The 15,334-nt window shown below is 36.2% G+C and overlaps 1 protein-coding gene across 1 annotated transcript; it reads right to left on the minus strand.

Moving 5' to 3' along the window:
* Positions 1-82: 82 nt before the first annotated feature.
* On the minus strand, positions 83-13,652 carry tmem214 (transmembrane protein 214). Its single transcript, XM_008397288.3, has 17 exons — positions 13,371-13,652; positions 9,016-9,209; positions 8,693-8,843; positions 7,919-8,053; positions 7,752-7,834; positions 6,970-7,075; positions 6,001-6,082; positions 5,722-5,823; positions 4,829-4,970; positions 3,890-3,981; positions 3,756-3,804; positions 3,515-3,622; positions 2,637-2,754; positions 2,454-2,550; positions 2,146-2,314; positions 1,354-1,505; positions 83-1,048 (listed from the first exon to the last, which is right to left on the minus strand). Exons 1-17 carry the CDS (start codon positions 13,504-13,506, stop codon positions 919-921), a joined length of 2,046 nt encoding a protein of 681 aa, XP_008395510.2. The 5' UTR covers positions 13,507-13,652; the 3' UTR covers positions 83-918.
* Between the last annotated feature and the right edge of the window lie 1,682 nt (positions 13,653-15,334).

The raw sequence follows: 15,334 nt of genomic DNA on the forward strand, positions 1-15,334 counted from the left end.
CACTGATATCGATGACATCTGAACATCTTTCAGGAATGATAAAAGCTTTAAATATCAAGAGATACTGGATCCATTTGACACATTCAGTTTGAAGTCTTTATTACAAAGGATTTCCATCACAAATTAAGACACTGGTTGCTGCAGTGTTCATCCAATCCGCTGTACAAGCAACCGTGAGTGGATGAATCCGGCTGAAATGTTGCCATGTTTCATATAAAACAGGGATGTTGGTACAGAAATAGTGATCCCAAGACTGTAAGCCTGATGAAGACACACAAATTAAGAATGTAGAGTGCATTTACACAGTACTTCTCTTAGCCTAGAATTTGAATTAAAACAAGAGTGAAGAAAAAGTGAAGACATTTTTGCCAGATGTGGGCGGCTTCTGCTTGTTAATGTCAACTTTATTGGAGGACTAAATAAATCTGCAACTGTAAAAATATTTCACATTTCCATTGACGACAGCTGACAAGAGATGAAGTGGTCCTCAGAAGTTTTACTGAATTATTCATCATTTATTCTCATTTCATTATAACATGCTTTATTCCATCTTTAAATAACAAAGGGTGTATAAATCTACAAACTTGCATTTTTCTATATTTTGTATAAATTAAATGTGACATTGAGGGTAAAGATCAGGTGAAACTTGCAGTAGAAAAAGGAGAAAAACTACAACCTCCACATCCAGCAGTGACAAAAAGATTGGTAGAAACATGAATACAACAGCAAATCGATTTATAAAACAGAAATCAAGACGAGAAAAGTCTTTCTGAAAGAAGAGTTGGTTTCTGTCCGACAGCGACGATCATGGCTTCAGAGGAGCCCCAAAGTGTGTGTGTGTGTGTACAGCATCTACATACACACACAGTGTGTGTTTATATTGCATTTTTAAAATCAGTCCGCTTGCGTTGCGTTGCGTTATCCCGCTCGCGTCAGCAGCTGCTGCGCCCAGGTTTTGATGGCCGACGTCGTGTGTTGGAGCAGCTGCCATGTTGAATTTGTGAAGTGCAGCGCGTGACTCCGGAGACAAGACACCGACACTTCCCCACTGCAAGGACGAAACCAGCGTTCAAATACACAAACACAAATATGTGAGCCGTTTAAAACAGAACTGCTTGTTTGACAAGATTAACAGTTATTTTTCCTTTTTTGCTTTGGACTGTCGTCGTCGTCTTTTATCCGGTGTGTCAACAATTAAATACATACTTGTGGTTTGTCTCCTATTTTCCAAAGTGTTTTAAATTAAAACACATTTTCACAATGTCAGCATTTACCAAATATCTTTATTTTAAGTTCTGCACTCAGGAGTGAAATCATGCAGTGGAAATAAAATCTGTAGCTGTGGATACTGACTTGCAGGAATCCTGCAGGTTGGTCCAGGCTTGTTGTAAAACCTCAGATATGTAAGTCAGCGCCGGGAGGACGTAGTTCTGGTGGATGAAGAGGAGAAGCTCCTTCAGGTACGCCAACGCCTGGAACACGCCGTCGGGAGTGTTGGTGTTCACCTGGAAAACAAAGACCGTCTGTCTGTCAGCTGCTGACCCAACGTAAAATAAATGGCCATCTTATGGAAGAGGGTCAGAAATATGACTTTTAATCTCAAAATTATGACTTCAGAATTCTGATTCTGTGAAAATCCAAAGAAATTATTAGGTTTCTGCCAAATATGTGAAAATAATCATAACTGTGTCAGTGAAAGGATTTGTGATCGTTAGATTTACCCCATGGTGAATAAACAATCTAAGTAATTCTAAGACCAAAGAGAAAAGTGCTACGATGAAAAACAAGACGTTATTGTGCGCTCTACTAAGCATGTGGGTCACTTTCAGGTCACATATCTGGAAGTGTGAACGTCCATGGCAAAATAATAATAAAAAAATAATAATTTGACCAAAAAATAATAAAAAATCAGAATAGGCTCACTTCGATCTGCAGCGTTAACATAGCCTTAACGTTACGGCTGCAACCACATCGCCTTTTATTGGCGATATCAAAGCCAAAATGTTAAGATCAAAGCCAGAATTCTGAGGAAACAAATTTCAAGAGGAAAAGTTAAAATTTTGAGAAAAAAAGTTAGAATTCTGAGATCAAAGTCCCGTTTTTGTTTTCTCCCCAGGGCCCCTCATCCTCTTCTGTACATCTTACCCAGTCTATAACCAGCGGCGTTGTTTCTCTGACCCATAGGATGAACTGGGAGGCGTTTTCCGAGGCGACGGCGGCTGCTGCTTTAGTTTTCTCCACGCCTTGCTCCATGACCGGCCCCAACACGCGCACACACTCAGAGTAGTAGTGAGGCGTGTTTTTCTCCAGCCAGCTGCAAAGAAAACAACACATTGTGATTTCGCACAACACCGTTTAAATATAGCACGTTATCGCTAACCGCCTCTGGATCTGAGGGGTTTCATGGGAATTTCAGAAAAAGGTTTCAGCGCATGATGAGCAGGAGGTCCGACCTGAAGCCCTGCTTTGTGTAGACGGTTATTTTGCTCCAGGCCTGCTGGGAAACGGCTGCGACTCCAGAGCGGCGCAGATACATGGCCGTGGTGGAATCTGAAACAGAACCACAGCTACAGCAACGGGCCTCACGCAAACTGTGGAGCTTCGGATGAAAATGAAAACTCTGCGCTCATCCAGACCTGCGACTGAGCCGTGAGACCGGACGTCATGGACGACGAAGCCGGCAGCGAACACGAGCAGAACCATGAGCAGTTTGGACCAGGGGAACCCGTGGCCACGCATCTTCACCTGGAGGTTCTGGAAACAAAACAGCTCTTTGCAGGACTGGGTTCAAGGGAATATCGTTTTAAAACTAGAGTTTCGAAATAAAGTAGTTCCACTCAAAATAACCCCCCAAAAATAAAACGATTAATTGAATTAATCACGATTAATCGATTACTCAAATAACTCACATTTTAATAATCCATTAATTGTTATGTAGATTATGTACAGACTCAAAAAAGGTAATTTGTTGGAAAAGCAACACAGTCAGAGGAGTAATTAAGCCAAACCATTAAAAATATACATTATATACATTTAGCATTTAAGACAAAAAAGCCTGTGTAAATCTCTTCAACATAAATGTCTCATAAAATGGCCTTTTTAAAAAATCTGTATGCTCCCAATAATTGATTACTAAATTAGTTGATAATTATTTCAACAATCAATTAATCATGATTAATCGTTTCAGCACTCAGAATTATTTGAATCTTTTAATGCATTTCTAATTTTGTATAAAAAGGCTAAAGTAGTTAAATAAAAATGTGCAATATTTTTTTTCCGATTAATAGATTAATCAATCAATAAAACTATTGTCAGTAGCAACCTTAATTATTTATTTCACTTAATTTTAAAAGTTTCCATTAAAAATGGATGGAAACATAATTAATGTCCGATATTTTGAAGAAGTAGGAATAATTGTTACTTTTCTGTGCATACAAATTTAGCTTGTGTTATTTTTGTATAAATAAATGTGACAGAATTCTAATGATTTAATAATGTGATATTTTCATCTCACCTGGCACAAACTATTGCAGTCCTGAAGGTCTTGGGACTCATTTGTGTCCCTCATTTCATCGTTGGTCACTCTAAAGGACTGGATTGTTTCTTCAAGGTTTTTCCGCAACTACAAATTAAAAGTAAAGCCAAGAATATTTATTAGCATATAGAAAAATAAATGTTTCATTGATCTGATTGGTATTCGTCAGAAAGGTGCGTTTGGTTTATGAGCCATTATGATGTCAATCAGAAAGTCTCACCTTTGGCGGCAGCGTACTCCACGACTTCAGTAAGTGGTTCAGCAGCAAACTGGAGACGGAAAAACGGGGAAATTTACATGTAGGACAAATCGAGACGCATTCAGTTTGAGTTCAACTTGAAGTTTTATTTTCACCTGGATTGGGGTAAATGCTTCGTGTAGAGCTGCCTCCACACCCCGAGGCTCTGAACGTCCACACACAAGCACTCAGTCATGCTGCTGAGCAGCTGCAGGAGGAAACATGAAGCAGAAAAAAATTTAAAACTTGGAGCAGCAAAACTGGTCAGATTTAGGAAGAGTTATGAATTCCTTTCAAATTAAAAGCACATTTCATATTAAAATGTTATATTTTTCCTCTTATTTAACATTATTAAGGATTGATTGATAAAAGAACGGAGAAATAAATATGTAGAAAGAATATTTTCCAGTTGGCTGAAACGATTAATCGTGATTAATCAATTATTGAAATAATCACCAACTAACGTAGTCATCGATTAAACGTCAACTGGAGCATACAAACTAAAAGAAAAGGCCATTTGCTGAAAGAACAACACATTCAGAGCAGTAATTAGGCCAAAACTGTAAAATATACACATTTTGTAATAAAACAACTAAACTTTGTAAATATGTTCTACCCAAAACTCGAGTCACATCGTTTAGATTCAAATGGTTCAAATTCTATGAAAAAAAAACTTCCATCCAATTATTAATCAGTTGAAAAAATAATCAGCCCTACACACTATTGAAGATATAAAGTAGTAATTTGTTTATTTGTATTTTTTAATGCATTTCTAAATGGTATCAAAAGGCCTAAACAAAAAATCTGCACATGGCAATTAATTGTCAAAAATAAATAGATTAATCGATAACTAGAATATTAATCATTTATCATATTAGGATGAAAAATATTGTGTCTCCATACTGAAATCTAAAAATCTGACGCATCATCCAGGGGAATCAGGCTTTTAACGAGCAGCTCCAAGTTATTCAGCTACAACTTCTGTGAGGACTTTTCCGTCGACTTATTTCTTAATATCAACGTTAATTATTCGTTTCTCCAGTCGGCAGCCTCACCTCCCTCTTCATGTCGTCTGGACAGTGCGGCGTGGCTCTGGACAGGAAAGACGGCAGGTAGGTGTGCAGCGTGTTCTCCGGTTTGGCTCCAAACGCCAGGACTTTGAGTCGAGGATACAAATGTCTCAGCTGCTCCTGCAGGCTGTTGGAGGAATTAAGTTACCAAAAACAAAACATTTACTGTGTTATGTAAAAAGTCATTTTACTTCAGTAGCTGAATTCAGATTAATTACGTGCATTTTGATGTTTTCAAGCCTTTATTTCTGTTAATTATGGTGATTTTCTGCTTACAGCTAATGAAAACAACAATACAGGTTAGAATTTTACGTCAAAGGTTACGGCTGCAACTAACAATTATTTTAGTAATCGATTAATCGGATTACTAATTAAAAGGTTAATTTTCATGTAACCTTTTAATGCTGTAGTAGAAATACATTAAAAGATGCAAATAAATAATTAAATTAATTTTTAGATGAGAAAATAGTTCTTAAAAGGCAATAATACATCATTCCTTTAATCAAATTAAACCTAAATATAAAACTTGGCCACTTGAGGAGTTTCGGCTAAAACATAATCACAGATAAAAGATGTTTTTTTTTCTTAAATAAATATACATTTTTAACAGTTTTGGCTTAATAACTGCTCTAAATATGTTATTTCTTAACGATTAATCGATAACTAAATTTGTTGATTATTTCAAGTTGATTAATCACGATTAATCGTTTAAACCCAAATAATATTGTGCTCTTTAACGCCGTTAGTGAAAGTACTTTAAGGACAAAAAAGCCTTGTTGGAGCACATTTATTAATACCCTGAACTGGAGTCGGGTGGCAGGTCAGAAAGTTTGCATAGGAAAATGAAAGAAGCTTTCAAAGGCTAGGTTTGTATTTACCTGGGTGACAGGGCGTTTTTGGGCATGAAGGCAAAATCAAGCAGAGGAAAAAACTCTTTAGGACCCATGATGCCAAATCCTTTCGTCAGGTTTGTATGAAGTCTGGAAACAAATATAAAAAACACAAGAGAAATGTGAAGATCACCAGTAATTCAAAGTAGGCAGCCACTGATTCCTAACAGTATATATTCACTTCATTTTCGAGCCGCAAGCAAAAGATGCGAAAATCTGTGAATAAATAGTCAGTTTTACTAAATGATTTTTATCTGGCAAACTTACAGGAGAAGTCTTTCTAGGTAGGCGATGGCGTACGCGGACAAGGACTTGGTCCCCAGCACAGGAAGCATGATGCCGAGCCACACTGAGCACAAACCAGAGAAACACGACTCACTTCAGGGAAGCGAACAGAAATGGATGCTTCAGCCTTTTTATTCTTTATTAAATCAACAAATAGTCGACTGTCATAGTTTGTTTTAGAGCATCTGGTGCATTACGTTTTAAAATAAATCAACACATTAATGTGATTTTTGAGGTTTCAAATGAAGTAAAAGGTAAAGATAAGCAACCCATAAATCAGACGAGTCTTTTCTCTCCTTCAGAGAAAAATAATCTTCAAATAATCTAATTTTTCCTGATTATATAACAATCCCATAACGCTCCTCGTAGGAGTGTTGGCAATAAAAACAGTAAAAACCGTGAATTTCTTCTCAGAAGTATTGAGAATGTTTGGACACTTATTTGGATTTTGACAAACACAGAATTGGTTAGAAATCTGAGAAAGAAAATCAAAAATTGAGGAAAAAAATGTAAAAATTCTAAGAAATCTAAAATTCAGAGGTAAACTTAATATTTGTTGGTGACTCTACTCCTCTGTCGTAGTCATAATGTGTTGCTGCTAAGGTCACTGTTAGTCCAGTGAACTCCAACCCTAAATAATTGCAATCATCTTATGAAAGTGAGAGAAAAAGCAACGCAGCTCATTTATTTCCCAATATTTCCACATACCAGACACAGAAACACTTACTGAACTTTTCCTCTTTTTATCATGTTACAACTTTAAAATATTTGGATTTTATTTGACAAACATCACAACATATTAAAAAAGCCACATAGAGTTTAATATTCATGTCCATTTAAGAATCTACTTTATGTTGTTCTATAATAACAAACAGTGGAGTTTGTGGTTCTATATGTGAATATTTTTGAAGGCATAAATGTTGAAACGCATTTAAAAGTTAAGATTTTTACCTCGTAAGCCCTGGCTGAGGTCGTAGAAACCGGCTTGACCCAAAGCCCACATGATGGTCAAACATTTCACCGGACGGTTCTGGACTGATCGCAACAACTCCAAATACTGGGGAGGAAATTACAAAATTACACAAACTACCAGAATGTTTCACATGAACAGAGAGCAGCCGCAACAAGCCAGGCAACTTCTACACTGAACGTATCGCTGGGCAACAAATGGATGATATTGATTGGGTAAAGATTAGCGTTTTGGAAAATCTGTTTGTTTTTTTTTTCCCCCCACCATGGTTCAGGATGATGTCAGCACATCTGGGGCGGCCATTTTGTTTGACAAACATTTTTTCACAGCTTCTGTTTGTTTGGACTTTGAATTCAGATAAACTCTAAGACAAAATATTATGACAATTAATAGTGTAGCAACAATGTTTTCTACATTTTTTTTTAACAAAGATGAAGTGGTCCAGTTATAATATCTCCGGAATAAATTGGATGAAAACTCCAACACAAAGAAAATAAAACATTAATAATTATTCAAACTTTTTCTCATAATTTTAAGACATGATTCCGGTAAAATTGTGTTTTTATTCTGCTTATACCATGATTATATTCTTATAATTAAAGAAAAATGATTTAATTTTCCGTCGTCCAACTCAGAGAAATAAAAAGCTACTTTTTGAAAATATTGTCTGTCAACTGCAATTTCTTTTTTTAGAAAATTGAAAATTGTATAAAAACCTTGTGGATTTTATTTTAATGCCGCTCCAACTGTACGCTACGCTCACCTCAGATAATTTCTGCGTGGCGATTTTGGGTTTGTCCTGCAAAACCGCCTGAATGCAAAGCCGGTATCCATGAAGAGGTTCCCCTGAAAACAAGAAAAACTCCGCAGTCATTTTAAACGTTTCTCCTCACACGTCTGAAAACCTTTAGAAAATAACAACCCGTTTACCCGGCTGCTTGTCCAGCTCCCTGAGCATCGTGGAGACACAGTAGTCGAAGAAATCAGGCAGAACGTTGCTGCAGCGTCCGATGAGGCCTTTGACTACGCCCTTCAGCTCTTTCCCTGTAAGGCAGTATGGATAGTCTGGGGCCAAAGAAGAAGAATGTAAATAAACAGGGTTTCAAAACAGTAACATTCAAGCATTTTCAAGGTAAGTTTTAAAAACTTTCCAGCACCACTTTGGAGATAAAAACAATATAAATAAATGTGATAATATTCCATATTCAACAACTGGGATGAACTAAGATATAGCAAAATTTTATGTTTTGAAATATGTGTCACACACACCTTATTAGGCCTGTCGCAATAAATCAATAAATCACTTAATAAATTAAAACAAACAGGTTCATCGTTTTCTCTTCTCTCTCTGCTAAACTGGATGATAAAAGTCTTCAGTTTGGTATTTTTTAACCCCTTTTTTTAAGGACAAAAACGACATTAATTCACACAACATGGTAGCAAAGAACAACTTTATTCTTTAATTCCATGTGTTTGACATGATTGAAAAGCTTGGAAACCACAGATTTCACAACATATAAATAACTCAAAATGTCCATGACAATTTCAGGTTGTATATAATAAGATGTTGGGTTATTGTTTAAGGTTAGCTGGTCCGTGTTTGTTTGTCAGATGGGTTAAGTTATGCATCAGCCTGATAAAAGTTTGAAAAACCCTGCTTAAAATGTTAGCTGTGAGCCTGCAGACGGCCTGCGTTTCACTGACCGTGAGCGTAGCTGCAGAGTGTGGGCTCGTTGTCCGGCGCCGTTAGCTTCAGGTTGAGGTATCCTGCCAGGTCTTTGACCCAGACCGACGGGTTTTCTGGGAACAGCGCCTGACTGTGAGCGAGCTGCTGCTTCAGATCCCCGATATCCAGCTGAAATTAAACACCAAACAAAGCCGCCTTTGAAAAAGCAGCTCATCAAGTGACGCTCTGCGGTGAAAACGTCTCAATGCAGCTTTGTTTAAATCTTTTTAAGTCCAGTAAATTAGTTTGAAATCTGGATCTGATTTCTCTTAAATCGAATGATAAAAACGTGTTTACTTACAGCTTTGAAGGCTTGCTCCAGCGTTTTGTAAGTTGTCGGTGTGTTTGCGCTGCTGGGTTGGGATTTCTTGGACGGTTTACTGGATGACGGCTTCTTGCTCTGAGGCTCAGCTGGCGGTGGGACCTGCTCCTTGTTCTGCTTCTTTCCCATCTTCTCAAAAGCCTCGAACAGCGTCTCCGACATTTTCACCGGTGCTGAGGGGAAACAAACCAGCAGAGATAAGACGACCGCAGATAAACGCAGAGCGTCTCTGAGAAAGTCTCTTTCTTTTTCAGGAAGGTCAAATCACTGATTCTGGTTTTTCCTCCCATCCGCCCTCCCTTCATGGTTTACGCAACAGGCTGTCGGCATCCAGAAGAAATTTTATCAAACTTTCACAACTGAATTTACAGAAACAAAATAAGTTGCCTGATCTACTCAGCAGCAGAAACAAAATTTACATGCTTTTAGAATAGGAATGTACAAAAACATATTCTTGGAGGGAAAAAAGGGCAAAATGTCAGCTAAAAACTCAGAAATTTATACTAATCTCTGAAAAAACAAGGACATTTTTTTAGTTTGAAAAGTCAAAAATTTGCTAGAAAAAAATAATGCATTTTTAGAAATCAAACATTTTCTAGGAAATGTTTTGAAATGTTCCTTTTAGACACACCGGATCAGTTTAAGAAAGTTACAAAAATAAATAAATAAACTCTAAAAGATTGTCCTTACAAAGTCTTCTGGCAGTCTGCATATAAAAATATTGTTTTCTCATTTTAACTGACTGAATGTGTCTGCGTCTTTTTGTTATCTACAAATATCTGGCTTGTAGATAAATTAACATTTGATTAATGTGACTTTTAATCAAATGTTAGATTCCACTTTATTAGTAAACTGTGCAGTTTGAGTATCAGTAATATTCAGGGACTTTATACAGAAATCCAGCACTTTCCACACATTGAAATTCAAACATTTTGAAATATTTAAAGCACCTGGACGATATGGGAAGTGCAAATAATGGCATCCTTTTGGAAATAAGAAAGCAAATATAAGGTTCTGAATATATATGGAAAAAATACAGTTTAAAATGTCAAATCCAATTTATTATTTTTTAAAAAGCGAGTAGCTGCTCTATTACATCCATGCGAATTAAATCTATTGATTTATTTATATTATAGCTTGTGAAAGAAAATTGTAGATCAGTGTAACTGGGTCCCGACAGCTTAAAGTTAAAAAAACAAAAAACAGATCTAGTCTTTAGGTGCAGATGGAGCGCGCAGCTTTCAAGTAAGAAATCTCATCTGATCGCTCAGCTCTCTGCAAGGTTCTGAAAAATAAATGTGGTATGAGAGTCTATTATTCAACACAAAATGGTTTCATGACACACAAGATCAGATGCTGTTGGTTTTAGATTCAATTTCTCTTCAATACATGCAGAACGCAAATAAGCCAAGTAGAAAATTTTTATGAAGCATCATGATTCATTACACATACATTAGGGCTGTATGAATAAATCGATTCGGCGATATATCTCGATATTTTCCGCCCTCGGAAAGTATCGATTTTTCATCCCAGTGTATCGATCCGTTAAACCATAGGGGTCCATAGCCTTATAGCTTTTTTTAACGTCTAGTTTGTTACGGCGTAGCAGCAAGACTCCGCCTCCCTGAGTCTCACTTTCAACTTGAGCTTAAAGTGCACATTATAAACGACACACCAGTTTTTAAATTGTGTTAATAGGCCAAGTATAACCGGAGTTATGCTAAAATTAGTAAACCATATTTTTCCGAATGTCAGAGAAATGTCAAAAGCGCCACCATTTCCCGGCTTTTCCGATTATATGAGAGGGAATGAGCTTCCAAACGTACAAAACAAAACATTAGATTCCTGTGTTTTTGGAAATGTTAAATATTCAATAAATAACGATGGGCTGTATTTTGTTGCTGAGAAACAAAGTAAAGTTGCGCAAGTAACCGTGACAGAGAAGCGGAACGGAGAAGCGGCGCGAACGGAGCAGCTGCAAAAGCAGTGAGATGAAGTTTCTATCCGTCTTATTTCTGGTGTAACTTATCATTTGACCCCATATAAAAGCCTCAGGGGCGGATCTAGAAAAATATTTATGGGGTGGCAAGACAGTAGCAGGGATTTTTTCAGGGGTGGCAGCATATGCCAGTATGTGTGTGTGTATATTATATATATATATAAAACGTCTCACTCTCAAGTTTAGCATACACAGACCTAATATTGGACTTGATTTACTTGTTGCAAATGTTTTAATTTGCATTCATGTAGCACAGAGGATTACATATAATTTCTTAATATACTATAGTTAATTATTTTTACGTATTTCATACTCCTGCTAATTGATATGCATTAAATGCAGCCACAGTGTCCAAAAGAAAAAACATAAATGCAATCATTTGCATATTGAGAGTCTACAGAGCCTGATAATCTCCCCACTCTGCTCCTGGATTACCGTTTAAACTTTTCAGTTTATGTCAAATCCAGATTAATTAAATGACAGAAACTAATTCTCTCACTGCATCTTTGATTCATTTTGTCCAGCTGCAGACTGTTAGACTGTCCAATCAGAGTTTCTAAGCAGGTATTGTGTAGTTGGTGCTTTTAATCAGTTTTCAGTTAACTAAATTCAAGTCTATGGAACACAAAATGTCACTAAAATCACTCTGTCCTTCTAAAATATTTCAGAAAATCGTAAAAATGCACTGAATCGTATCGAATTGTATCGCTCAACAAATATTGTAATACATATCGTATCGTGACCAGAATATCGTATGTCATATCGTATCGTGAAATTATTGTATCACTACACCCCTAATACACATAAAATTATTTGTAAAGAAAATCTGTCTAAATATCCAAATAATTATCTTACTGAATACAGTGATAATCTGCTGCTATTTTGTGTTAATTTAAGATGAGTTACTTGTCAACAGAAATGTAAACACAAAGACAAAAAGATGCTTTTAAAGCAAAACGTTAACAGAGCCTCCCGGCTGATGTTGTTTATTGAACAATTGGACTTTGGACAGGATGACTCAGTCTAGCATAAACGGATCACAAGGTCAAGATCATATTACTCACATTCTTAGCTACAGAGAGCATCTGCTTGCTGCTTTTTACAATTAAATTAGATCAATACCTCTGCAAAAATATCCAGAATTAATAAGTCTGAATACTCAAGAGTAATCATTTCAAAAGTTTATGAAACTCATTTACTAAACCACGAATTCAGGAACATTTAGTGTCAGCTGTGTCGTTTTGCTGATGTGGCAACTTGGTGCTCTCAGTCCAACCAGTAATCCAGCTAAATGCTTTTCAAACTCTGAAAACCTCAGATGGGACACCCACAGTAGCTTACAGCCACTTATTCTGCTTTCTAAAAGTTCAGGATGTACAAGTTAAATAATCAAAATGTGCATTTTGTGACTTATAAATCATGCAAAAAAAAAGTTTAGCTAATAAGCATGAGGTGAGATGACAGGTGGGTCCAGATCTCAGGTAAAAACACTAAAATAAAGCAGGAAGTGACCAAAGGGAGTTTCCATTTTACTTTGAAATACAGGCTTATTATTACAGCTGCACAACATCAATAACACGTAACTAGTCCTGGATGATAATATAGATCATGATTAATTTATTTCTTCTCTGTCACAGTCTTTCCTCCACTCTGAATCTATCCAACAGCCCAAATAATCTTTTTATCAACAATATATGACATATCATATTTGCAAGGGGCGCTATGCATTTCAACTTATTCAAGTATTAAAATTTGACCAAATATTAAAAAATTAACTTTGCAAGCATACATTTTTACATGCATTTAGTTGTTCAACCGGATTGATCCGTTTCATCAGACCGGTTAGAAAACTAAACCTGTTTATTTTAGTGAAATATGCAAAGAATGAGACATTAATTAATTAGTTAAAGCTTTTCTACATGAGACGTGATGTTTCTACTGAGCTGCTAGGATGCTAAATGCTAACGCTAGCTCATTAGCCTCCTACAGAAAAACTCAAGACCAAGAAAGCAGTCAGTGACTTTTTAAAAAAAAAATTATGCGTCTGTAGATTTGTGTATATAATAGGTTGTCAATTTGAAGGGGAAACATTACCAAAATAATGTTAAAAAGGAAGAAACACTGGATGACGGCTAGCAATTACAGTTAGCTTGCTAAATCAGTTGACAGCTGTGAGATACTCAGCAGCTCTGTCAGTTAACATTGTAGACATTTTTATTTTAAATAAAACACACACAGTTAAAGATGAAACATCTCTTTGCATAATTTTCATTAGTAAAATAAAAATCCCATAGGAGCAGGAGCTAGCTATCAGGACCAGGCCTGGTTCACTCACGTCTGGACGGTTGGTTAGACTCCCCGAGGGCTTTCCTACCCCCGTTTCCGCCGCTAGACTTCCCTCCTCCTGGGTTACTTTTCCTCCCCTTCTTCACTACCTCCCACTTCCCAGCCGAGCCGTTGTTAGAGGCCATGTTTCCAGTCCAGATGGGCCAGTTATCAGTTCGTGAGGTACCGTAACTTTAACTTCTATCTTCCTGCTGCTAACGTGTGACTACGACGTAGGGACACTCCGTCAGCTCTGATCAACGGCTCTGCCACGTCTCGTTTGACGGGCTGACGTCAGCGGGCATTGCGTTTAAACCGTTAGCTTTCATTTCAGCCAAACTAGGAACTTACTATGGAAAGTCATCTTAACATTTAATACCCAGACTAGCTAAGGCTAAGCAAATTATGGATATCCAAAAAACCAAGTTTCTACTAGCAATAATACCCTTATTGATATATTTTATTTACATTTCTACTGGTAAGAGGACTATATGAACGAGGAGTAATTATATTATTGCTATCTAAACGAGGTATTGCAGATAGATGGGGGGTTGTTGGTTGAATGCTAAAATGGCTTGCCATAAGAAGTTAAAAGTCACTTCAAAATTAAATTGTGAATATCTGACTTTTTTTTTTTCAAACCGAAGTGTAATGTTTCAGTGTAGGTGAACATTTTTAAATTTTTCACATTTAATCCAGAATTTCCAGCTAAATCCAGATTATATGTTACTTTTGTCTTTATGTTTTATTAATTAATAATTTTTATATATTAACAAGCCAGTGAAAAAATCTGTTAATCTCTTATTTTACTGTTGCATTTGAGATGAGAACAAAAAACCATCTTGTAGTTGTGACTGACTTGCCTTTGAAGATATTTAATATCCAATTAATCCAATCCAATGTTAGTGTAAATAAAAACAAACTACACTGCTATATATAGGAAGTAAAAGGTAAATTATTTTTACACAATAGCTTCAAATGCAATTACATTGTGTTAGGCATTTTAGAATTAGAAACTCGTAAGCCCTAAATTGTGAAACTTAGAAAAAAATGCAATCAAGTCTAATGGTATGGTAAATTACATTTTATAATATTAACATTTCTAATTCCAAGGCAGTGGTATCCAAACTTTTTGTCATTAGGGACACATTTTTAAACATTTATTATTAAAACTCAAAAGATTTACTTTTTAAGACATTTTTGTCTTTATCACTTCAGTAACATGCCAAATGGACAATATTTTAATAAAACAAAGTAGTCAAATTTTTCTGTAAATGCATTGTGTTGCTGTGTTATTTTCCAAAACTTTTTTGGAGTTTATTATCCTTTTTTTTTGTTATGTTTGGCAACAAAGGCTGAGCAGCATAAAGTGTAATAAATAGAAGCAGAAACACATTTAATAAAAGAAAAATAATTTGCCTTGTAGCTAAATAAATTAAAGTAAGAAGATTTTATTTGTAAAAATACTGAATTAATTGTGAATTCACTCCATTCTTGTATTGGGAACCAAGGGGCCAAACAAAATCATCCAGAGGGCCACAAATGGCCCACGGGCCACACTTTGGACATCCCTGTTCTAAAGGTTGAAGGCCTGGATTCTGGTTAAAAATCATGAGCTCTTTGTTGCAAGTATGTATCGTTCCAATAATTATCAGCGATTACATTTTACTATTTAGGGTCTTTTTGAAAACACTGAAACATTCTGGGTTCGCACCATTTCCAATCTTATTAAATTTGCAAAACAATAAATATAACCATCATTTCAAGAAGCTTTAAACCAAACAGAATCAAGTTTTTTGCAACCTAATAATAGGAATATTAGTGTATTTAAGCTGTGCAGTAATAAATCTGGCATAGATGTCATTTTTCAGATAATCTGGTCAATAAACGGAGCAGCAAACGCTTTTCATTTTCTTGAAACCTCAGAGCTTTATTTCATTCCAGCAGTAAATCCAAATGGTGCCGGTTGGCCAC

Source organism: Poecilia reticulata, chromosome 21, assembly GCF_904066995.2.
Source record: "Poecilia reticulata chromosome 21, P_reticulata-male-v2, whole genome shotgun sequence".
Classification (NCBI taxonomy): Eukaryota; Metazoa; Chordata; class Actinopteri; order Cyprinodontiformes; family Poeciliidae; genus Poecilia; species Poecilia reticulata.